Source organism: Seriola aureovittata, chromosome 1 (assembly GCF_021018895.1).
Source record: "Seriola aureovittata isolate HTS-2021-v1 ecotype China chromosome 1, ASM2101889v1, whole genome shotgun sequence".
In the NCBI taxonomy this organism is placed as follows: domain Eukaryota; kingdom Metazoa; phylum Chordata; class Actinopteri; order Carangiformes; family Carangidae; genus Seriola; species Seriola aureovittata.
Genome location: NC_079364.1, coordinates 19182154 through 19207267, shown reverse-complemented (window position 1 = coordinate 19207267; position 25114 = coordinate 19182154). Strand labels below are relative to the sequence as shown.

Genomic DNA, 25114 nt, shown 5'->3' with positions numbered 1-25114 from the left:
ATGATTATTATGATTTTTATTCTGATGATATTCTTTATTATTTTTATTATTTCCATAGAAATACATGATAACCTGTCTTACATTTTCTGCTGTCAGACTAGGTTCTTTTGTTTTGTGGTTCCCATTTTTTGGTTCATGCACATTGATTTAATGATCAACAAATATAAAAGATACAATATAAAAGATACTTATGTATAATAACCACCAACACACATCCTTTCAGTTACAATTATGCAACTACATTGACAGTGTAAACATCACTGTATTTCACTTTTTTCAAATGAAATCTTAAAGGTACTTTACTGTATTGCACCTCTCTCCAGCTTACCGTCTAAAGAAATGCCCTCCTCCCCCTGTTGTGGAGAATGCCGAAGTGATCTTTGAAGATGAAGACTTCCAGATAGGTAATAGTCTTGGTTATTAATTATGACTTTCTATACAGCAAAACCTTTGTTGACAGTAGACAAACTAGAAAATATTAAAAAACTAAAACAAAATCACCACCCATCATAATAGAATAACCTACTAGACAGGTTTACTGAAACCGAGACAGCAAACCTGCATCCGTTCAGTGCATCTGCGTGCATGTTTATCTGTATCTGTAACACACTGCAAGAAAAAAACAGAGAAATAGATTCACAAAAGAAAACTGTTATTTTATCATTTTTTAATGTAATCACTAAAGTAAAATTAGAGAGGACCAGTATCTTTCTTGATAATAAATTATGGTAACTGGTGTGAACCTCCAACTGGTCACCACTCCTGCAGCCTTTTCTTACTGCACTGATTCCCAACCTGTGGTAAACACTATGAGTCACAAAGAGATGAAGAAAAAAAAAGAAAAGTTACACAAAATCTTTCTTTCTTTTAAATTTGTTGCAATTTTTGTGAACTGCTACTATTTTCACCTCCTCAGGCTTATAAAAATCCTTACCTTTTAAAAACAATATAAAGAGTGCAATTTTTTGGGAATATACTCATTAGCTTTCTTATTTTATATGAGAAAATCTATGTCTGTTGCATATCTTTGCACCCACCACAGAGAGGTTTGGGACGTGTATTATTTAGCAAGAACAGGGACAAACAGCTGCCTCTGTCAATGGGGAAACTGCAACATTTAAATTGTCTTAATGGTATTTACAGTAGATTTTGTATCTTGTTAGTTAATGTTAAGCTAATGTTCAATAGATTTAAATACCACATAAGTCTTATTCACAAGTATGTAAAGAAACTGAAATGCTGTGTGCAATCACTGCGGCCCACTGCGTGGTCAGTAAATAGCACTATTGTATAAACGAACTGGCTATCAATCCACAAAGTCTTCTTTTCTATTTGCATTGTGTGAATTGCATTGAGCTAGGCCCAACACATCTCAGACCATCCGCTTTCTATTTAATGTACTCTGTTGAAATGTAACACTGGATATGTTTTCCTAAGCTTTTGAATAGCATCCATTTTAGGAGAAATAATCACTTGTCAAGTTCTCCATTTTCCTTCGGCTCTGTATTATTTGATTTGCTCAAAGCATCTTACTCTTAGGTTTGGTGACCTTTTAGATCAACTGGAGCTGTAATTTTGGAAAAAGCAGACATTTCATGAAACCTTAGCAAAATCAATTTACCCTGCCAGCAGTTTGCAGAGCCTAGTAGCTTCTGGCAAAATATAAAATAATTTTCTGCAGAAATTTTACATTCTCTCATCTTACATTTTGAAATGTCAACATTTTATGAATTCTGAAAACTTAGTTGATTTTTGAAAGATTTACAGATTTTTTTTTTTTTTGACCTTTTAAAAATACATTAACGCTATATTAGTTCATATTGAGAAAAAATGTCCTTAGATACATTGTCCCTAATAGGACACATACAAATACAACAGTAATACAACACTACTACAGATTTGTGATTTACAGGATAAAGTCAAATTATTGCTACTTGCACTGCACCACAGCAGCACCAGGACTGCACCTGTTCACAGCGAGAGTCAAGCCATTCTTTGTGACAGAGTAAAGACCAAAGGGAAGTAGTTTGGGGTAATCAGACATAAAAAGCCAATGATACAATCTTTGACGAAGCTAAAGGAAAGGGTGAATGTTGTGTTTTTGATTTGTTCTGCAATTTTAAACTTAATAATGAGAGTGTGCACTCTGCGTGCCTCCTCGTGCAAAGATTGAAACGTGTATTACATCTCCAATGTGTTTTAAGGTTGCAAGTCAACTCTGCCTCTTAAAATGGAGTAAAATAACCAACCAACGAACATGTTAACTAATTTGGAGCTCTCTATGCTAAGCTAACATAGACTTAGAATTCCGAAGCTATTTTATATGGTTTGGTAGAATTTGGTTTTTTGAATTTTGCAATCATCAAGGCTGTACTGTGCAGAAAATGATTGTTAAATGTTTGATAATGATGATGAATGAATATGTTTTATAGATGTTTTATTTTCCCTGTTAGGTGATATTGTGAAGTATCGCTGTTTACCTGGATACACACTGACTGGAAAAGCAGAGCTTATGTGCAAACTCAACTCCCATTTGCTCTTTGAAGATCCACCACCAACATGTCAAGGTAAGACAATGCTCAGTTCAAGTCCCAAACCACACACAGCATTAGTGTGAAAATCAGATGTAAGACCCTGAGTCCCAACAGTTCTATAGGTAATGCTTAATCAAAGTGGTCTGTAGTTAACTTAAGTTGGGTTTTTGAAATTTCTTCCTGAAATTGGAATAAATTTACACTCACAACATAAGGTTATCAATTATACTTTAAGGATCCTAACTCTATATTAAATGTTGGAGCATTTTTCTGATGTTAGCATCTACAAGAACTGTGCCACAGCATAGCGTCTGTGAAAGCCTTTGCTTTTAAACTGAACTTACTGTGTGTGTACTTGTGCTCATTTGTTTTTAGAACTGAAATGTATGTGTGTATCAACAGTGTAGATAATGTGTGAATGCTATAGTATGGTCATATGTTAAAGCTACAAAAATCACCAATCCTGCACTTCCCATAATGCAACTTAATTATTGTCCCTGACTAGTAAACTCCCACGTCTTTCCAGTGCCACAATGTTATTCACAAGTTCTCTCCACAGCCACAGTATCCAGCTGTTTGCACTGTCTGAGTGGTTCTCCACATGATAGCAAGCTGATATTGATGAGTAAAATTTAAAATGATAGTTGTGTCTGCTCCTTAAACGTGATCAATGCTAATACTAATCATCCTACTAATACTATCATTGCTACACACTTGTGTGAAGCAAATATTTGAAGTATCAGAGGTAAATTTCTAATCAGAAGAGACATATTTTTCCACCAAATAAAGACTTAAATTCGCCTGTGCAAGAAACGTTGTGTTATTGCTGTGTGATTATTGCTTTATCCACCAACACATAAAACCCAGCTGTATATAGCCAGCTCAGCATGATTCTCAGTGGGTTGTCATGTGTCATTTTGGGAAATGTAGGAAATCACTGACTGAAATACAATTAGGCTTTAAACGCCTCATGTTTTACGGCAATTTAAACAGTGAAGAGGCATAAAATCCTTGTAGCCTGTTGGTACTGATACAGTCTTCCATTGTCAAACAGTCTTAGTGTTGTGTGTTGTGTGCACATGACTTTTGATTTGCACTAAAGAGACCCCAAGACGAAAGCACATATTTCAGCAGCAGTTAGCAGCATTATACATCCACTTTGGGAAGTGGTGGTAGTGGCTCCTGGTATTTCTAGTACAAAACTGAATCCTGATTTGAATTCCTCTTTTCAGAAAATTTTCCTGCTATAGCTCAGTGTTGAATGAACAGTGTCCTTTCTGTTACAAAGTAGGAGAAAAAGAAGCAAGCCCCCCTTATATGAGGACATGCAACCTACGTGCTCACCCAGACAACTCAGGAAAAATCAGGAAAGAGAATTGTCAGAAGTTAGAAAAGTATAAAAGAAACCTGTGAATTTTCACTGACGAGTTTTTCTATGTTACCCCTCCAGCCCAGTGCCCAGCCAATGAGGAGCGGTCTGCGTCATCAGGAGTCATACTAAGCCCTGGGTTTCCTAGCAACTACCCCAACAGCCAGACATGCTCCTGGCTGTTACGCATGGTTCCAGGTACAGTGTGTGTGAAGGGGGTGCATAGCAGGGATGTCACAATACCAAAAATTTGGTAGAGGATACCAAAACCAATTAAATTCCATGATTCTCAATACTAAATTTTATACCACAGCAGAAAACAGAACAGAGGCTGCTGTACACACAGTGTGCTAACACACACCAAACACACACACCTCCATGTCAATGTGCAAGCAGTAGTTTAAATTGACTAAGATGGTGACAGATACATGGTTATTTATATAGTTATTTAAAAAGTCGGCGTTATAGTTAAAAACGGAAATTCACTCACCCTGAATTCTGTGCGCAGATCCGGATGCTTTCATAAGTTTGAGGTTTTTCCTCCTTTCATCTTAAATGCTCTGACACCATTAGCATACTGGCTTTTGGTTGTCTATAACTTGTCTCTGATGATCCACATCAAATACAAAATATCTCCACACAACAGTCTTGGCATGTTTTTTTTTTGTTCCATAAGTCGTGGCAGACCTGTCGCTGCACCCTCACATGTCGCTACCATTCCACGTATTGTTATTGTTTACTGTGCCTGCCTTCTTCTTCTCTTTGAGTTTGATGTCAGACAAAAGCTTGTAGGGTTATTATACTTCTCTTGTTAGTTCTGGGGGAATCGCATCCCCAGTACCTAGAACACCTTTGGTACCTTGTGCATTATAGCAAAAACAAGAACCGTCACAATTTTGGCATCAGCTTGGTACCAAAGTTTTGGTTCTGTTGACATCCCTAGTGCATACAGTGTGTGTATAGACAGCTCTCTGTGTGTGTAGAGTTATGATTGAGGTGGTGAAATAATCATATGTGTACATTTATATTTGCAAAAATTGATTGTATTTTGTACAGTGTGAGAGACTGTCTGTATGTACCTGTATGTAAAGTGAGATTCTGTGTGTGTATGTAAAATATAGCGTGTCTATGTATTATATATGTATATCTGCACTTACATACATAATGCATATGCATTAAGGTTTCTGCATAGTGTGTGTGTACAGCATGTGTGTGTGGTATACACTTTATATTGCATATTCTTGCTTTTTGAATGTGATTGTAAATGAGTTTCTCTCGTTGCCCAGGTTATACCATCAATATCTATGTGGAGATGTTCCACAGCGAGAAGCAGTTTGATGAGCTGGAGATTTTTGATGGTAGACAAAGCTTTCCCTCTCTGTTTTTACTACACCTAACGCACACACACAGATACACACGTACACATACACAGATTCACATGCAGCTTTAATTCATGTCTGTTTATGAAAAGTAGCACAACAGTTAATAAGATGCACAACACTTAATTCTCATTTCTGGAGTTGGGGATTTTCCCCCCCGAGGAGTTCTAAGAGGTTTGTGTAATAGTAAATTTAAAAGTGTGCGGAACAGATTGTGTGTGTATACTAAGAACTTTCTATAACTTTACGAAACTATAGCTAGTGGGTAGTCACAGCTAACAATGTTTTTCTTAAGATTTTTGCAAGAACCAAATTTCAGTTTTTTAAATCATAATGCCTGTTCACAGTGGCCACGGCTTAGTTTAATTTATGACTAATATCTGTATGCTGCTCAGCTCTGTCTCTTTGCATTTATCTTGCCTGGCCCTAAACAGACTCTAGCTGCCTTTGATGTTGCTGACAGCAGTGGCATCATTGTTGAGTAGGTGGCTGTGACTGAAGATGTTTCTGATTTGGTGTTCCCTTCATTTTGTTGAAAGGAACAAAATGTCAATAGGTGTCAACATTATGGTTGATGTTTTTGGAGAAAACTTTTAAATGAAGGACACATTACTATATGTAAAAACTCTTTTATAAAGATGGATGACTGGTGAGTCTTTCTAAACAAGACCAAAGTTATTTAGGGCTACATCCACTCCTTGGCTTATTTAATAGACTTGAGCACAGGTGGAGGGTTGTGGTCTGTGAACAGGAGGATGAGCTAAATAATATGCACCAATCAGAATACATCTACAACAAGTAATTTTGGGGCACTTAGTTTTAATGATGCTGTCAGCGTCACGTGCTACATGTCACAGAAACAATAAAACTCATTCTGACTGCAGCATATTGTTCAGCTCCGTCTCACATAATTTTCATCTGGAAGATTCTAAGATTATTGGAAATTGCAAATTTACTGACACACACATATGAAAGAAGTAATATTTGTCTAGTTTTATCCTTGTCATATATAATTATATATTATATACATCATATATAAGTGTGTACACACAGCCATTCTGAAGTCTCACTCAATTGTTTCTCTAGGATCCTCAGGACAAAGCCCTTTGCTTGTTGCTCTTAGTGGTAACCACTCATCTCAGCTGAACTTCACATCTAAAACAAACCAGCTCTATCTACGATGGTCCACTGACCATGCAACCAACAAGAGAGGATTCAAGATACGATATTCAGGTACATTTAATATTGTCATTTTCTTTCTTTCTTTCTTTCTTTCTTTCTTTCTTTCTTTCTTTCTTTCTTTCTTTCTTTCTTTCTTTCGTAGTGTGTAAATATGCATTACTTGCATGTCAAGGAGGAAAGCTACAATGTGAGTGTGGCAAACAAGGAGATGAGTGTCCTTGTAAAGAAAACATGTCATTCGTACCCATCCTGCCATGCTGAACAATCTTTTGTATCTACTTACATAAATAGCAAACCCAAATGCCTTTCTCCTCATGCAAATGAATTGATGCATCAAGGGTGTAGGTACATGAGCCATGATCATTTAGAAAACACTTATAATTGGAAACGTTCTTTTTGTAATGCATCGGGCTAATTAGGAGCAAATGAGAATGAGTAAGACCAATTTGTTAATTTGACAATTTGTTTCAGATTGAGTGTATTATCTCTGCAGGTTCTTGCCAACACTGCGATTACCATTAGCTTTGTTGGATTCAGGTTGTGAGGTTTTTTAGCAGCCACTTAATCATGGGTTTTAACTTGTGAAGAATTTGTTGAAGATGACCACGAATCTCAGTCATAGAAAATACAATTTACAGCCACACTGATCTTGTTTGGGCTTGAGAGGAGTGAGTCACAAGGTCAGTCTCCTGGCTCTCTATACTGAGAAAATGTGCAATATATTTTAGTTTGTGGGTTATATCAGCACAATGGCCTGAAGTAATAGTATTGTCTTTTCCCCCATGGTGTTGTATTGCCCTGACAACGGCAGCTATACAGAGCACAAAAATTTATGGTAGAGATTTTTCACTTCCTAGGCACCATTCATGCTCTGGTGTGCTTTACATTGACACACACCACACATAGAGTGCGCTATATATTGTACCGAATATGTATATTCATCAATTGCTTATAACATGGAATTATTTATTATTATTATTAGTTATGTTTCTTAATTTCTCCACGTCTTTAAAGGGCTGTTTGTTTAATGTTTTAGGATTAATATAAGGGGAAAAGAATGTATTATCTCCTTGCAATTATACTACAAGGTTGTATGTGTCTGTGCATTAATGTGTGTGTGTGGTCTGTGTTGCCTACAGTTTGGTCTGTAACAGTCAGTGCTGCGTTTTTCTTATCATTTTGTTCATTCTCCATGCACTTTAGCTGTGAAATGACCTTAGTGCCATTTTTCTTAATTGTATCACATTTATTTATCCACTGACCTTTCTAAACGCAGCTATAGTCTCATTGCTTATGTAGAGGCTTCATGGTGATTCACTTTGAAATTACAATCCGGTTGTTTTTTTATGCTTTTTGAATGTGTGTTATATATATGTGGTGAATTGGTCAGGCTGTAAATAAGTATGGGTCAGTAACTTTTTAGTACGTATCAACAATGGTAGTAGTATAGGTAGTATTATGTATTATATAAAATATATATATTTTTACAACATATACAACAGAACAAAGCTGTTATACTTTTTCATTGAAGGTTTTGTATTAATCAGCTAAAGCTATTTTAAATTCAATGCAAATATAATTTATATGTAAGGCCGGGTCAAACCACCCAGTATCTGCTCTTTGTTTGGGTAAAGCCATCTTAAATCTATGGGCTCTGTAGATTTATGACGGAACAGCCTGATACCAACTGCATGGCCTAATGAATACTGGGCTTCCACAATAATGCATGTTTCTATGTGGATTGATAACTGATTGGCTGGCAAATGTCTGGTGAAATTGGTTATAATCTCTGAAAGTAATCATACCAACAGTACTGATGCTTTTTTGATGACCTAAAGTTTAATTAAGGGTGAATAAACCAAACCATCAACGCATTATCCAAAATGTATTGATGATTATTACCTTTTCTTGTTTGGTTTCTTTAGCATGTCGCCATGATGTAAGCACAATAATATTCTACAATGTATCCCAATAGAGTGTGTGTCATTCATTGCCTCTGCATTGTTCACAGTCCTGCCCTTATCTATCCTCAAGTATTTTATATATCTTATTATGACTGTCCCTACTCTCCTGTCTACATAGGCACAGTTAGAATATTAACATTATAATGTTTTATAATAATTTCTCTCCAACACTTCTTTCTTATAACGTTTCCCACTCTGATTAATAAAGTACTGCATCTATTTTTCTCTCAATTGCAACACAGTTTAATATAGGTATGAAGCATTATTTGAGATTTTTCTTAATGTAGGAATTCAAATCAAAGTGTTTCCTATAAACTGGGAGGGAGGTCATTTCAACCCTCCACAGTCCCAATAAAACTGCCAGTGCAATTCAGCATTAAACAACAACTGATCCTGTGATATATAGGCCCTTAGATAAAATCTTATCCAAGAGGAGTTCATGTCCCTTTATTAAAATTATAAACACTCAGTAGTAAGGAATTGAAGGACTGGGCCCTCATCTCTGAATGTTTCTGCAACCAGTGAATGATCATGTCAGAGAGAAGCTTTGATAAGATATAAAATTAGTGGAGCAGATAGAGCAGATTGATTTTAGAGCAGATAGAGTGAGCGAAAGAGGGGCCATTTCCTCTTGGAAAGAAAGGTTTATAGATGAAAATGGAAATTACAGAGTGATTCTATTGTCCTGACTGGAGTGGGAAAGTCATTCCCCCAATGTGAGGCCAAAAGGGAAAAGAGCCAAGACCAGGTGGAGCAATGACCACATCGGACAGGGAAGGGAGAGCCAAGTAGTCCATTGTGGCGTGTTCTGCCTGATGTTTAGACTGTTATCCATGCTCTAACAGTTGTGCTTTTATGTTCTGTTCCAGCAAGACAAAAACATTATATTGCTTGGAAGGGTTTCAGAAAAAGTAGTTTATTTGGTATGAGTATTCTGCTTGTGTTTGTAACTCACAGGTTTTTGAGTCATTATATGTTGACTAAAATCACTGACACTGCTGTCAGCTGTAATGTAATAAGGGGCATAGATGATGATCAACATGTATTTTATCCAAAATGCCTGGTTATGGGTGAATGAATGCTGCAATGTTTCCAGTAATTGGGAGAGTTTCCTGTGAACTGAGAAACCCAGAGAAATAAATTTTTCTCCCTTTGTCTCTCTCATTGTTTCTCCGTGTCTCCAGCTGCCTACTGTAGCATTAATGATCCTCCAGTGAATGGGGGCGTGGTCAACCGAACCAAGCTCCGTCCAGGTAGCAGACTTCAGTTCTTTTGTAACCGTGGTTATCGCCTCGTAGGCACAGCCAATGCCACGTGCAAGCTTCACTCCAATGGGCTGTTCCAATGGGATACGCTACCACCTTTTTGTCAAGGTAAAATTCATCAAGTGATGATGACATGAGTTAAAAACTTGCTGTCTCAGAGGAATGCCCTCTTCAACTCCTCTGTCTCTGTCATGTGGCAGCAATCTCGTGTGGGATTCCTCAGTCACCGGGCAACGGCAGCTTCCATGCTTACCAGTACACTGTTGGTAGCCAGGTTACCTACCAATGTAACCATGGTTACCACCTTGACCCCGATGTTTCAATAACAGCAGTGTGTTTGGAGGATGGCAGCTGGAGTAATGCTGCCTCAGCCCCCAGATGTCTACGTAAGTTTTTTTTTAGACAAGAGTATGAGCTGACAAGGAAAAAATCTTTAGGTCCACTTACTAGCTATTTTCAGAGCTTTTCACCGTATCTTGCAGTTTTTGACCCCACTGTATGACTAATGCATAAAAAAAGTTTCTTTGCACAATGTCTGTAGTGTACAGTATCCTGGTTATTATGGTATTTTAAAAAACCAAGAACCAACCAGATCCAAAAAAGCAGGGATAAAAAAGTTGAATTGTAAGGCATCTGTGAGTAAATATAAATCAGTCAATTAAAATAGATGTTATAGATGCTGTTTTTAGGCCTATCACTTAGACCAAGTAAGTTGGACTGGATCCTTACTCCCTCAAAGTTTTGCTTCCTGATGACCTTTAGATAAGATTATAGATTTTCATAGGTTATGAATTGTGCATCATACAGGCTCATGCGGTATTTAGTGCTGGCATTTATATAAACTGAAAGTTAAACAAAGAAAGTTTGAAAACTGTAAAATAATGTTTCATTTAATCATAATTTGATACAAATTTTACTTTCCAGCGGTCCACTGCCCTAGCATTGACAGCATCTTGTCAGACCACATGACCTACCACCTACTCTATGGTAGGTTGGGAGAGTTTGGGTCTATGATGATGCTGGAATGCTCATCAGGGTACTATTTGGGTGTCGGGCATCGGACTCTTCGCTGCCTTGCCAATGGGACCTGGGAGGGATCAGATGACCCAGCTACATGCAAGAGTAAGTATTTAAACACACATGAACACCATTATGACTATCCTGTGCAAAGGAAATCACACCTGTTACTGTGTGATTTGTTTTGCTCAGAGTCATCTGACCCATTCCCTCTCTGAATAAGGTAATAAAACTGCACTATGATATGTTTTGTGCTCTTGTTCACCTCCCTTGGCACTTGGGATGGCATATAACTTCACTTATGAGTCTGCACAGGCATACAGCCATATCTAGGATTTAAAAGATTCCTTTAAACTCAGTCAATATACACGCCCACATACTGTATAATCATATACATGAAATGCTTCACAGTCCTTCTTATATGTTAGTTACTTAAACCAACAACTTTTATGGATAGGGAACCATATAAACCAAGGGATAAAAAAAGACATCTCATACATACACATAGACACACCTGCATGAGCATCAAAACAATAAAACTGCATTGCAGCAACTGCCACATTGTGTGTCCACCCCGGTACAAAACATTTGGAAAGAGCAGCAAAAGTACCTCCTCTGATACAGTTAGCTTCTTTTGCGCCAAGAAACATGCAGCCGTGGCCAAGCATGGCCGTGTTTAATACTGGCTGCCGCAGGTCTAGTAGGTTTGATAGTAGGAAAGGGACAGGTTGAGAGGGAGCTACTTTTTCTGTCTCTGTGTGTGTGTCTCTGTGTGTGTGTGTGTGTGTGTGTGTGTGTGTGTGTGTGTGTGTGTGTGTGTGTGTGTGTGTGTGTTTTTTATCCATTGCCCTTACTTCTTCTTTTTTAAAACTAGTTACCAGGGGTATATGTGTTTCCAAATGCCTTGGGATCTTTACCAATGCACACTGTCTTGGGACTGTGATAACTATTTTCAACAGAGTGTGCTTCCTAAATGTGGGGTATATGTCGGCAACAGTGGAACATTGGTTTTTCAAATAGAGTGTTACTCTGCAATGTGCCTCTGCTGCTTATTTCATAAAGTGAAGTAGTGCGAGAACATTGTGACTTAGAAAACTTGGCAATAGGCTACAGAATTTCCTATCATTGCATAATATATGGTATTCCAATGAAAAAGTGAAATGTGTACACTTGAGAAGTTGATTAAAAATAGAAATCTATCTCACATTAGACTAGTGGTTGTCAAACTATTTTGACCTTGGAATTTGGATTTGGTATCGGAAGTTTAACAGGAGTGTCTATTCTTCAAGCTGGCTAGTGGTTTGAAACCAATGTCTCCAAGGATATTAAGGAAAAAGGATCTTAAATCTTCTGACCTAAATCTAATTCAGTCTGGTGTTAGATTGGAACATTAAATAAATACAGTGTTTAAATTCAGGTCTTGCAGTGTTTTATCCATCTTACCTAACATTATGAAAACTTGGCAGCATAACCCACTTTATATCCAGACATAATGGTAGACATGGTAGACATAACAGGAAATATAACAATACCACTAGCCCCATAAGATTATGTCATAATATTAAACTTCCAGTGTGTTTCTGTAATGACATGATCTTATTATCATTTTTTTATCATTCAGTCATATCCTGTGGTGAGCTTCCTTCTCCACCCTTTGGGACCAAACTGGGGACGTTGACGACATTCGGAGCAACTGCAATCTTTATGTGCAACCATGGTTACACGCTGGTGGGGTCACATGTCAGAGAGTGCGGTGCTAACGGGCTGTGGAGTGGTGCAGAAACCAGGTGTTTAGGTGAGGTCCATTAATTGTTACAGAATGTACATTGTGTTATGAGCTGTCTTAGGACACTTTGGAATAAAAATTAACAATTTGATCAATTATGAAAGTAAAATTACAGGTTCAAGGGTATGAATCATTAAAAACAAGAAGCAAAGGCAAGTGTATTGGTAATGAAGTGTAGTTTGTCTAAACTGTTTAAATCAAAGGCTTGCAGGAATCTTATTAAATTAAAGATCTCTAGTATCACTTTTTGTACATTTTTTATAGCTCTGTTTAGCATCCATTGTGTTTAGTGCCTGGTATCAAGTGTCAGACTGGTGGTATTTTCAATCATATATAATATAGAACCCAAAACATTTCACTGTGTGATGCCAAATTAATGGCTAGTGTGGTGGAAACTTGTTGTATTTATCTGCTGTAAGTAGTGGTATCTCTATGTTCTGTTCAACAGGTGTACAGAGGGAAAGGCTGTTTCTCAAGTTTTTGTAAAGACTGATTTTTAATGGAAATGTGTGAATACATACATTTTATACATAAGTTTTATTACTGCAGGAATCTAGGTAAAGTCTATGGAGATTAGACCAGCAATAAGTAAGATAAACTGTGCACATGCCTCCTTAACTCAAATGATCTACTACTGAGCCATTTTATTACTTAATACATTAAGGGGCTTGATTTAGACCTTCAGTAAGCGCTGACCAGAGATGATTAATCCTGATTTTACATGCACACTCTTCTCCAATGATTCAGCCGTGGAGTTACACACAGAATAAGAAATTTCATGCAGGATGCACATTTTATGTGATGAATGTGTAAATTAAGGCGTGTCCACCTTCATGTTATTATTCTGAAATTATGATATTAACAAGGGTGGGCAAAATAACCTAAACATTGATGTAAGAAGAGTTTAAATTTAAAGTCACTAAAGCATTATTTAAACACAGCTACAAATGTGTTTTTTATGTGGTTGAATGCCAGATAACTGTACTGCATTTGTCAAGATTTGGGTTAGGATTTAAAAAAACACACACACACACACACACACACACACACACACACACACACACACACACACACACACACACACACATCAGAATGTTGTTTATTCAAGCTGATAAAATCTTCTGATTGGCCTTCAACGTTAAGTGACTAATCTTTATGCTGTGATTATGTTAAGTCATTTCATATGAGGTGTTCTATTGTACCTCTTATAAAGTTTTTCTTAAGTATTGAGTTTATAAACCCCCAAAAATTATATTAAGGGCTCATATCAGTCTCATGCTGACATAAATAAGAAAACACAAGGTTTCTAACAAATAGATTGTATGCTCAGTTATTTTCACTCTGGAACTCCTTTTATATAATCGGATTTAATGGAATTTTATATATTTGTTGAAGAAATGTGTCTCTTTCAAGAATGCAAACAAAACATCTGTTCCTCATAATTTTGGAAAGACTATAATTTACAGTATTTCAGTGTTTAACATGTGGTAGTTTTGCTCAATCCTCTGTGTGTTGTATTCAGGAAGTGCAGATATTGACACAATAAATCACAATTTGCTTCAGAAGAAATCTCAAACATGTCTGCTGCTGTAAACAGTTTTGGTATTCATGATAAAAGTCTTTTATACTTTTATATCTGCTGGGTCCGAGATGCTGTTAAAAGTGTTAAAAGTAGAAATATCAGCAGGAGTAATCTCTCATAAGTTTTGAAAAATGATCAATTTTCTATACGTCTGTTTTCACAATATCAATCATCATTCGAGAAAGTGTATCAAATCATTTCAGAAAAAACTGTATTAAATGCCGAATACATCAAAGGGTACTGGGCCTCAGTCATTGACTTCATGAGGCACAGGAACATGAAGGGAGGGATTGACTGTGAGACGCGGGTGATTGGTCTCTTAATAGTTGAAATGGTATTGAATACAATTCAACGATTTTCCACACCTAAGCCCTCGAGTTGTGTCCTGCAATTTACGTGCTCAGGTTTTAAGGGAATCATGAAAGGATGTGGTACTTCAAGGCCACTTAGAGAACACAGAGAAATTGTTTAAATGTGCTGATTTTAACAGACCATTAGAGTATCTATAATTGCTGCATGGTTACGACTGCGGTTACGACTGCGGTCACGGAGCTGCGTGGTCACGGAGCTGCACTGTCTCTGAACACTGATCGCTCTCTCGCCATTTAGAAGTTTGAGTATAGAAACAGCACCTGAATGTGGTTTGGGAGTGTAACTGCTCAGACAATCAGCTAAAGTAGCTTTGTTAAGGCCATAACTACAGGAACATTGAACCAACACCAATGACTTTAAAGAGAAGAGAGTGAGTTTAAGTTGTTTTTCATTACAATGCATTGATCTCTATCATTCTGTCTCTTCTAGCTGGTCACTGTGACTCTCCGGATCGGATAGTCAATGGCCACATTAGTGGGGATGGCTCTAGTTACCGTGACACAGTGGTGTACCAGTGCATGTTAGGATATCGCCTAATTGGCACATCAGTCAGAATCTGCCAGCAAGACCATCGGTGGTCTGGAACAACTCCCGTCTGTGTCCGTAAGTACTTTGTGATACTAAAACTATTGTAGTTCATCAGCAGTGCATCATGATTTACTGCTCTGTCATTTACTGTGAAAAGATATAGTAAAACGATTTCCTTATTTAATAAACAAGAATCTTAAATGAAATGAAACATTTTAGGCTTTTCAGGATTGAAATTGTTCTTTCAGTGACAACCTTTATATGTTCCAGCAAAAAAAAAAATGGAAATATTGCAAAGATATCAAGTGAAAAATGCCATTATGCTGCACATAATACTTTTTCCACACCTGCAATTTCTGATACTTTTCTCTACCCCCTCAGCGATCACTTGTGGTCATCCCGGCAACCCAGCCAACGGGCGGACCAATGGCAGCGAGTTCAACCTCAATGATGTTGTCAACTTCACCTGTAACAGAGGTTACATCCTCAGCGGAAATGCTCGTGCTCAGTGCCGACTCAACGGGCAGTGGAGCAGCCCCCTACCTGTCTGCAAAGGTCACAAACACATATATTAACACAGAGTTACGGACTTATACCCATGTACATCCCTATAGATGCATTAGTTGAATCAGTTCTGCAGATTAGACTACATAGAGTAGGATAAGATGGTGTGGGTAGATGTGAAGAACAAGAAAAAGCTGTTGTGCAAATGTGCTTTGTCATTCAGTAATGCATCTTTCAGGTGCATCCATTGTTTTCACTGTGAAATAATTACATTCAGATAGTTCTACTGATGTTGCCACCTTTCAACAGCAGGTGTGTAAGATGTCATTGTAATCAAATGGAATGATGGTTTCTAAAAAACATTAGATCCAACTAAACCACACATTTTAAATGGTCAGTATGTACTCGGTATTTGTTGGCTCAGTTTGCTTCTAGCTACAGTATGTCAACTGGAAAATTTTTGTGCAAATGTGCTGCCAGCAGACTGTTAAATTGTGAACTAAATAATTGTAGTGTAAACACACACTTACCATTGAGCTGTATTCAGCCACAATCAGTGTGGTATGTGTGTACGTGTCTATAAATAGATAAATAGACAAATTTAAATGTGCACACACAGACACACACACACACACAGCTGGGTACATGTCCAGAGACATGTTCCCCTCCTCTGCTAACCATGCGTGGACATTATACTACAAGCCTCCGCAGAACTCTGGTTGTGTAACTGTTATGATATACTAAAACACAAACGCACAGGCATTCAGCAAAGTCATGAGAGCAGATCGATAAAGTGTAGTTGCTCACATGGGTTTTCCATTGAAGGGATTCATTCTCGCTTGCTTGCTCTCTCCATCTCCCACACTTTTTCTGTGTGTGTCTCTCTCCCTCCCAGCAGCAGCTGTCAGTTATGAGACTGAAACTTTCTTTGTTCCCATAGGGTGCCAGACACACTCACACACACACACACACACACACGCACACACGCACACACCCATATCCATGTCCCCCATGGACTTGAAGTTGAGTGAATGTCAGTCTCCCCTGTGACATGTGGAAAATCAAACTCCACTCTTATTGGACTGGCATCCACCCAGAGAGCAGAGCAGAGTAGAAGGGACCAGAGGAGAGAGTAGAGAACAAAGAAGGGTATGACAAAAGAGCAGTTCAGAAAAAAGCAGGATAGAGCAACAAGGACGATCTGAATTTGCAACACTGTGGTTCAGGGTTCAGCCTGTTCTCTGGTGGTTATGCTCTAAAGTTCCATCATGGGGAGAGTCACTTAATTCTGAATTGATTATTTTGTTGATTGGTACAAGCTGTATCTGAAATCCCTCCCTATTTACTATACAGAGCACTATATTTACTGTTTGCCACATTGTTCACAATTAGTCCAAAAAAGTTTGTGCCCTTGGCGTTTATGCTACTTTCCCACAATGTTATCCATCAGATTTTATGGATGGATGCAGTCATGCAACAGTAAACCCGTCGATGATGACACAAAATGATGATGATTAATAAATGTCCATAATCTCAGTTTACTTCTCTCCTCTCCTCTCCTCTCCTCTTTTAAATACTGCAGTTTTAACAGTAGTGTTTAGGTACTACTATTTTAGTAGACTTGACTTTTCCTAGCTACATGTGAACCATGCTTGCCTAAAGAAAGTGGAGAAACATTTGTATCTACTTACTAACTATTTTAATACCGGAGGTTCAAACAGTGTTTTCTGCTCACTTCTGCAGTTGTAAACTGTTCGGACCCCGGCCATGTGGAGAATGGTGTACGCCAGTCAGGCCTACGTTACCCAGAAGTCTTCAGCTATGGCGTAAGTGTGGCAATCCACTGTAAACGAGGCTTCTACCTGCTGGGCTCTGCGCTTCTCACATGTCAGCATGATGGACGGTGGGACCGACCAATCCCTCGCTGCCAAGGTATGGATGGACAAATACAGGTAGTTTGAAAATTATTTGAATTGAGAGGAACAATGACAATACAGGGTTAGGAGACCAATGAGAGATGAACAGACACAGAGAGAAGTTGAATAAAATTCATAGCCATATAAAGAAAAACTTTTTGGAATTCTATAAAAAAAAAATATGTACAAAGGTTTGTCGTGTTGAACACAAGTCATCATAGGTAGGTGGATTTCTATTTATTTTTCTTTATATTTGTCAGGAAAAGCAATTTGAGGAGTGAAATGGCTTGAAGAGCCACTGGGAGGAAGATGAGGAGCGAATGAGGAGCTGGGAGTGTAAGAGAGGGTTAAAGGGAGAAAATGGGGGGGAGCAATCATAAAAGGAGGGCAAGAGTATGAAAGAAAGAGGCTTAAAGTAAAGAGGCTCCCGTTACCATGGCAACAAGAGTGAACGCTGGCGCAACTTGCTGCCGCTGCTCGCCGGTAACCTAACTTTTTAACTTTTAATATTTTTTTTTCAACTTTTCAGAAGTTCTGACTTATTTTATAGTTTCTATAAACCTAATCGGACCTTGTAATTGCCTTCATTTGGAATATTTCTACGATCTACTGGCACTACGTCCGTGTGAGTCTTAACTAGCCTACCGTTAGCTCATCTGTTCTGTTCCGGCTTGAGCCTCACTTGACGTTTATCTGGTGAACACTGCCTGAGTTCTCGTCCACAATGTGGACGGTAGGACATACATCTTGTCCGTATGTGTCTGGCTCTTTCTACTGCCCGTCCACCTGCCAGTGCTGGTGATGCTTCAGTGCTCGGCCGCTGACCTGCTCCGGCTGCGCTGTCGCCTGCCTGGACCTAAGCCTGGGGCACTCCACCTTCACCCGGACGTCGCCTTCCGGCCCCGCCGGAGATGCATTCGCCGAGGGTCCCGCCGGAATTTCCACTGTGACATCTCGGCAGCGGTGGGGTCCATCTGGTCCAGCTCTCGGCCCCCTCAGCGCTCCACCGGCCGGGTTGTCGACCGCGGTGTGTTGACCCGCCTGGCCTCGTCGGCTGGCACCACCGCCGGCTGCGACGGCACCTCACTCGGCTTCGCTCTGCTGGACATCCGCTCGCTGACGGGCGGGGGACATCTCGTCCAGGACATCATCGCAGACCGTGGGCTAGACTTTCTTTGTTTGGCCGAGACATGGCAACAACCCAGCGACTTCTCCCGGCTGGTTGAATCCACTCCTAGTGGATTTGTTTACGTCTGTCAACCCCGTGGCTCCGGTCGGGGAGGAGGTCTCGCGATAATTTACCGCGACAAGTGGAAAGTCTCGCCGGTGTCTGTGCCCGTCTCCAGCTCGTTTGAATCCACTGTCTGCGAGCTGTTTGGTCCCACTCCAACCATCATTGCTACTGTCTACTGTCACTTTTGTATTGTTTTTATTTTTATATTTCATTTTTATTGTTGTTAATTAATTCTTAATATGTTTTTAATCTCAATTTGTGTAACTGTGTACGGTGTCCTTGAGTGCCAAGAAAGGCGCCTTTAAATAAAATGTATTATTATTATTATTATTATTATTATTATTAAAGGTTTGTGTGTGTGTGTACAGAAAAAATAGGTGAGCATGTGTCTCTTAGGGCAACAGGCGTTCTTGTCAGAGGGCTACCATGGCTGATAGAAACATAGAGATTAAACTAGAGAGCAATATAGAGAGAAGGAGACTGGTTCAGAGATGAAGAGAGAAACAGAGAGAGGCGAACAGGACTGCAGAACAGGGACACAGCAACAGAGAGGTAGAGATGAGGAATCAGTGAGAGGGACAGAGACTGGTGAGACGCCAGTGTCTGTGCATCGAGCATTACATTCAAGAAACAAGGTGTTATCTGAAAATTGGGGGGAGAGGAGTGGTGACTGGGGCATGGGGTATGAAGTAATACAATTTGGGGGTAAGGGGAGATATCGGAGGACCAGTCATTTGGCAGAAATAGAAAATCGAGAGCAGTTTCACATCTGTGTCCTCCAGAAACCTGTGCTCTGTAAAACTAGTTTTCGATACAGATGAGAGGGTGAGTGACTCTTTTTAAGTTTTCTAACTATTTAATTTAATTTGAGATGAGTTATTGGTTCTCTCTCTCTCAGGCAATTCAATTAAACCCATTAAAAAATAAAGTTTACTGCCATAACTACACTGCTCAAAAAAATCAAGGGAACACTTAATCATCACAGTATAACACCAAGTCAGTTGGACTTCAGGGATATCAATCTGTCCATTTAGGAAGCACAAGTGATTGTGAATCAATTTCACCTGCTTTGGTGCAAATGAAAGTGCCAACAGGTGCAATGGAGAGGCAAAAGCAAGACACAGACAATTGCTCTCTCCTGATCCTTCCTGCCTAATTATTCTCCAGTTTAGTTTTTTGCTAGTGTCGTTGTCACTACTGGTAGCATGAGGCGGTACCTGCAGCCCAGTCAGGTTGCACAGGTATTACAGCTCCTCCAGGATGGCACATCCATACCTGCCGTCGCAAGAAGGTTTGCTGTGTCTCCCAGCACAGTCTCATGAGCATGGGGGAGATACCAGGAGACTGGCCGTGACACGAGGAGAGCCGGACAGGGCCGTAGCAGGGCATCAACCCAGCAGCAGGACTGTTACCTGCTGTTTTGTGCGAGGAGGAACAGGAGGAGCACTGCCAGAGCCCTACAAAATGACCTCCAGCTGACTACTGGTGTGCATGTTTCTGACCAAACTGTCAGAAACAGACTCCATGAGGGTGGCACAAGGGTCCGACGTCCTCTAGTGGGACCTGTGATCACAGCCCAGCACCGTGCAGCTAGATTGGCAGGTTCACACTGGCAGGTTTGGTGGTGGGTCAGTGATGGTCTGGGGAGGCAAATCCTTGGAGGGTTGCACAGACCTCCATGTCATAGCCAACGTTACCCTGACTGCGGTACCGGGATGAAATCCTCAGAGCCATTGTCAGACCTTACGCTGGTGCAGTGGGCCCTGGGTTCCTCCTGGTGCAGGACAATGCTCGGCCTCGTGTGGCCAGAGTGTGTAGGCAGTTCCTGGGTGACGAAGGCATTGATGCCATTGACTGACCCTCATGTTCCCCTGACCTAAATCCAATTGAGCACCTATGGAACGTTATGTATTGGTGCATCCGACGCCGCCAAGTACCGCCGCAGACTGTCCAGGAGCTCAGTGATGCCCTGATCCAGGTCTGGGAGGAGATCCCCCGGGGCACCATCCGACCACTCATCAGGAGCATGCCCAGATGTTGTGGGGAGTGCATACGGGCACGTGGGGCCATACACACTGCTGAGTCACATTATGAGTTGCCGTGACGGAAGTTGGATCAGCCTGTGAATTCAATTTTTTTACTTTGATTTTGGGAGTGATTGTGAATCCGGAGCTGTCAATGGGTTGATGGTTTTGGTTTCCATTGACCGTTGTTACGTCATTTTGTTCTCAACAATTTATACAATGTACATCAGTGAAGATTTCCAACTTGAATAATTCATTCATCAAGATCCGATGTATGATTTAAGTGTTCCCTTAATTGTTTTGAGTGGTGTATATACTGCCATACAGGCAGGAATACTGCCATAATCATGTGTGTACAAGTTATATTGTAAAATTACAAATGGCATTAACCTAATGATTAAGGTGCCTACCACATAACCACAAAGTCCTCAGTTCAATTCCAGCTGGGTTTCTTTGTTGCATGTCATACCCTCTCTCTTTCCAAAAACTTACTGTCTATCTCTACATCAAATTAAGGCAAAAATGCCAAAAAGGGGGATAAATGGGGTAAGCAAAGGAAACCTGCTATGTAATATCCAGTTGATAAAAGATTTGTAAGTTAAATGTCTTGATTATTTAAAAAAAAAAAAAAAAAAACTCTGTTTTTGTGGGTTTTTTTGGACAGTAAATGAAATTTTTTTTATCTTTTCCATTTTATCTTGATGTAGTTCACTGATCCCTCTCTCTTTCTCTATTTCCCGTGCGTGCACTTTGACACAACTACACACACTAACAAAAACAACAAACACTTTACCTTTACTTATCAAGTTAATCTCACCCTCTCCCTTGCTGTCACCCTATCCCTCTAACTGTCTACTGCAATGACCCAGCTGCACCACCTAATGCAGTAGTATCTGGAATCTATAGTTGGACACAATCCGACACACTCACACACACACACACACACACACACACACACACACACACACACTAATACCTCCTCTCTCTTTCTTAAAATCTATCACTGTCTCTGTAGCTATTTCCTGTGGAGACCCCGGTGTACCCCCAAATGCAGTAGTTTCTGGAACCCACAGTTGGACATACAGTTCCGTGCTGCAGTACTCCTGTCTGCCTGGGGGGGTGCTGATCGGCAACGCTACTCGCCACTGTCAGGAGGATGGCACGTGGAGCGGAGCGCCACCATACTGCACTGGTAACAGCACACCAGTCGATGAAACAGCATGCCATAGTGGTTTTCAGCTGGTAGAATAGCAGAGCTTAGATATTTGGTCAGTTACATTGTCATTCATTTTTCTACAGTGCTGAGACTGAGACTGCCAACAGGGAAATCTGTTTCATGAAATTACAATATATGCCATTTAAATAATGAAGATGTTTACAACATAGCAGACAGACATAGCTAGTATGTCTCCAAACCACTGCCAGGGGAAGTGATGTGGATAGATGAGGCCACATAAATAAAATACAAATAAAAACTACTGAAATACAAAACAGCAACTTCAGTAACAATAAAACAGAATAAAACTAAATAAATACTAAATAACTTTAATTCAATAAAATCACTGCTAAACATAAAATCTATGACTTTAGAGTGAACTGAAGAATAAAACCTGTTTATTTAGTGAGCAAGAGATAAAACTGGTTCAGCTGTAAAAAAAAAACAAAAAAAAAAACAAAAGCATCACCTAGTCTGTTGTAATGAGTTTTTTCACTTGAGAATAAAGATGTCTTCTGTGTGTTGTTGCTCCATCATAACATACTGCATAATGTCAGCTTTAGCCTATGCTGTGCTCAATGACAATAACAGATATTGACAAGTAAAATATGTGAAATATGATGCCTTTCAGAAATTCATTGCAAATTCCAGACTCGCATTTCATGACATTACATTACATTTACTCATTTGGCAGATGCTTTTATCCAAAGCAACTTACAAGTGAGGGACAAGACTAAAGCTTCAGTGCTTTGAAAGTGTTTTTGTTCTTTAGATCTGTGGGTATGATGTACTTTAGGCAGATAATGACAGTGCCAGACTGTCAACCAGGCCACTGCATAGGTGAAGTTTACTTTTCACAGTGGTATAATTTGAAAAAAGGCACTGAGACATAAATCTATATGAGCATGTGTTCAAGGACAGATAGTTTCCACAATTTCAGACACAAATCGCATACCAGAAGTATGGTATACAATTTAATGAATGAATCACTTAAAGTCAGTTAACCCATTTACTAATCTGTACCAAGCATTTCAACATTTTTTAACTCTTTTTAAAGCATATAAAGCATTATACTAAAGTCTAGTAATTTGCTGGTGCGTTGAATAAAATAAAACGTCACCGTTTGAAAATCCCACTCGTCCAAGTGATCTCGATAAAATAGTATGTCATTATCATCAGAGCAATACTGCAAAATTGACATAATTGTGTTACCAGTTTAAACTGAGCTGCACTGTATAGAACTCTGCTTGAGCGGCATGTGTAAGAAACGGGCAGGGGAAAGGAAGTGGAAGAGTCCTGGTTTGCTACTCAGGTTGTAAGTGTTGCTCTACAGTAGGCTTATGCAGATCCCACAACACTACAACTGATCATTTCCAAACTCAGCATCAACTGTCTCTACAGCTGAAATGCAATTAGCTTACTCTGCTGGCCTCAAAACAGAGCGCTCAGCAGGGCAGAATCCATCTTGCAGCTGAAGGCCTCATTGAGATGCAAGACGCTGCATTTGGAGCTGTACCCTGTTAAACTCACAAATCCCTACCGATGGAACTTAAGCTGCTAAAATTGTGACACGCTCAGTGCTTTTAATGCTAGAACAATTTGGCATAGCCTAAATGCAAAGTACAGTTTTACAAAGTGTGCGTGTGTGGGTACATGCGCGTGTGTGTGTGTGTGTGTGTGTGTGTGTGTGTGTGTGTGTCATTGTATATGGAAGACTGAGTACGCAAAACATTTGTGCATTTTCTGCAGTATAGATTATGAGATGACTAATATCGCAAATGCTTTTTAGTGGATGTTGTTGACCTGAAGCATGAATGCACACATATATATTTTTAGCATGGTGGGTCCAGTGTGAGACAACCTCCTGATCCTGTGTTTCACCATTTAGTTACATAAAATCACTAAAACCTATTAGAAGGGTAATGGACATCAGTTGAATGCAGCTGAGTGTATTTAGCTTTGCAGTGCATGTGGTTGCCGTGTCTCATCAGTTCAGAACTACGTGGGTGTCCTTGGCTGCCTCAGTGGTGTGTGTGTGTCTGGCTATTGATGTGTGTCCAGTACATTAACTTTATGTCTCTTTTCTCACCATAGGTGTAAGTCCAGGAGTCTGTGGGGACCCAGGGATCCCTCCCCATGGGGCCCGTCTGGGAGGGCAAGAATTTAAAACCAAGAGCCTGTTGCGTTTCAGCTGTGAGGCGGGATACAGTCTGACTGGCTCAGCTGAAAGGACCTGCCTGCACAATGGCACCTGGAGCGGCACGCAGCCTGTCTGTCAAGGTGGGGACATGTCGCAACGACTATTTACCTGACTTGTGTGGCTAAGTTAAAATTTGATTCTACTGACAGATGGGACAAAAGTCATTAGAAACCTATACTGCAACTAACACTTCAAACAGCATACACACCACCTTTATTTTTTATAGACATAACATTCTTAATTCTGCCATATCACTTGGTTATTTCATATTGAATATCAAAGCAATTAAATTTTCCTGGAGTCAAAATAGATATTGATGGGCTGTTACACACTATTTTCCATTCATATGAACACTTCATTAACGCTGTTTTATTAAAAGGCTGTGACAATATAGCATATGATGAATTTTCTTATTAGAAATGATAATACATTTTGATAGCAAGTGATCCCTGAATTATTTTGAGGTTACATTTTGGTCCCAACCCACTTTATAAAGAACACTGCTGTAAAAAGAAATTTATGCAGATTTTGTATCAGCACCCTGCATTTGCGGCATATAGACTTAATTATTCAGCCTTTAATGTCAAAATAAATCAGCTCAGTCGAACAGCTTAATCTCTTCTTTGGAGAATATAACATGTAACATCAGGCTACATCACTTGGTGACATTTGATGCCATTTGGTGCTTGGTGCACATGCTACTGACAGTAAGCAACTAATCCATTGCCAAATATACCTTAAAGCATATTACATACATTTTACAGTCTACATTGTACATTATAGTTATTGTGTAGGTGAAGCTTACTCATTGCTTATACATGAATGCATTGAGATGGATGTAATTCATAAAATGAAGCAAAGTGAGTATATTTGTATAGTGAAATGCATTATGTACAGAAGTTTAACTTAAACTAAACTATGAATTATCATTCTTCATCTGATTTCTCACTTAACCACTGCAGTCTGTAATTCATACAATTGCCACACAAGACAAGAAGAAACCTTTACCCTAAGTGGTGATTTGGTATGTAGACTGACCAAT

At 39.4% G+C, this 25114-nt stretch overlaps 1 protein-coding gene across 1 annotated transcript in view; it reads left to right on the top strand.

The window, feature by feature from the left end:
• LOC130174222 (CUB and sushi domain-containing protein 1-like) overlaps positions 1 to 25114 on the top strand; it is a 409154-nt gene that overhangs the window by 353881 nt on the left and 30159 nt on the right. Inside the window, exons 47-60 of the mRNA XM_056383857.1 lie at positions 324 to 404; positions 2454 to 2567; positions 3985 to 4101; positions 5190 to 5261; positions 6369 to 6515; positions 9613 to 9801; positions 9894 to 10079; positions 10618 to 10815; positions 12332 to 12505; positions 14880 to 15053; positions 15360 to 15533; positions 17226 to 17414; positions 21672 to 21848; positions 23967 to 24152. Coding sequence (XP_056239832.1) covers positions 324 to 404; positions 2454 to 2567; positions 3985 to 4101; positions 5190 to 5261; positions 6369 to 6515; positions 9613 to 9801; positions 9894 to 10079; positions 10618 to 10815; positions 12332 to 12505; positions 14880 to 15053; positions 15360 to 15533; positions 17226 to 17414; positions 21672 to 21848; positions 23967 to 24152 — 2178 coding nt within the window. The remainder of the gene's footprint in view (positions 1 to 323; positions 405 to 2453; positions 2568 to 3984; positions 4102 to 5189; positions 5262 to 6368; positions 6516 to 9612; positions 9802 to 9893; positions 10080 to 10617; positions 10816 to 12331; positions 12506 to 14879; positions 15054 to 15359; positions 15534 to 17225; positions 17415 to 21671; positions 21849 to 23966; positions 24153 to 25114) is intronic.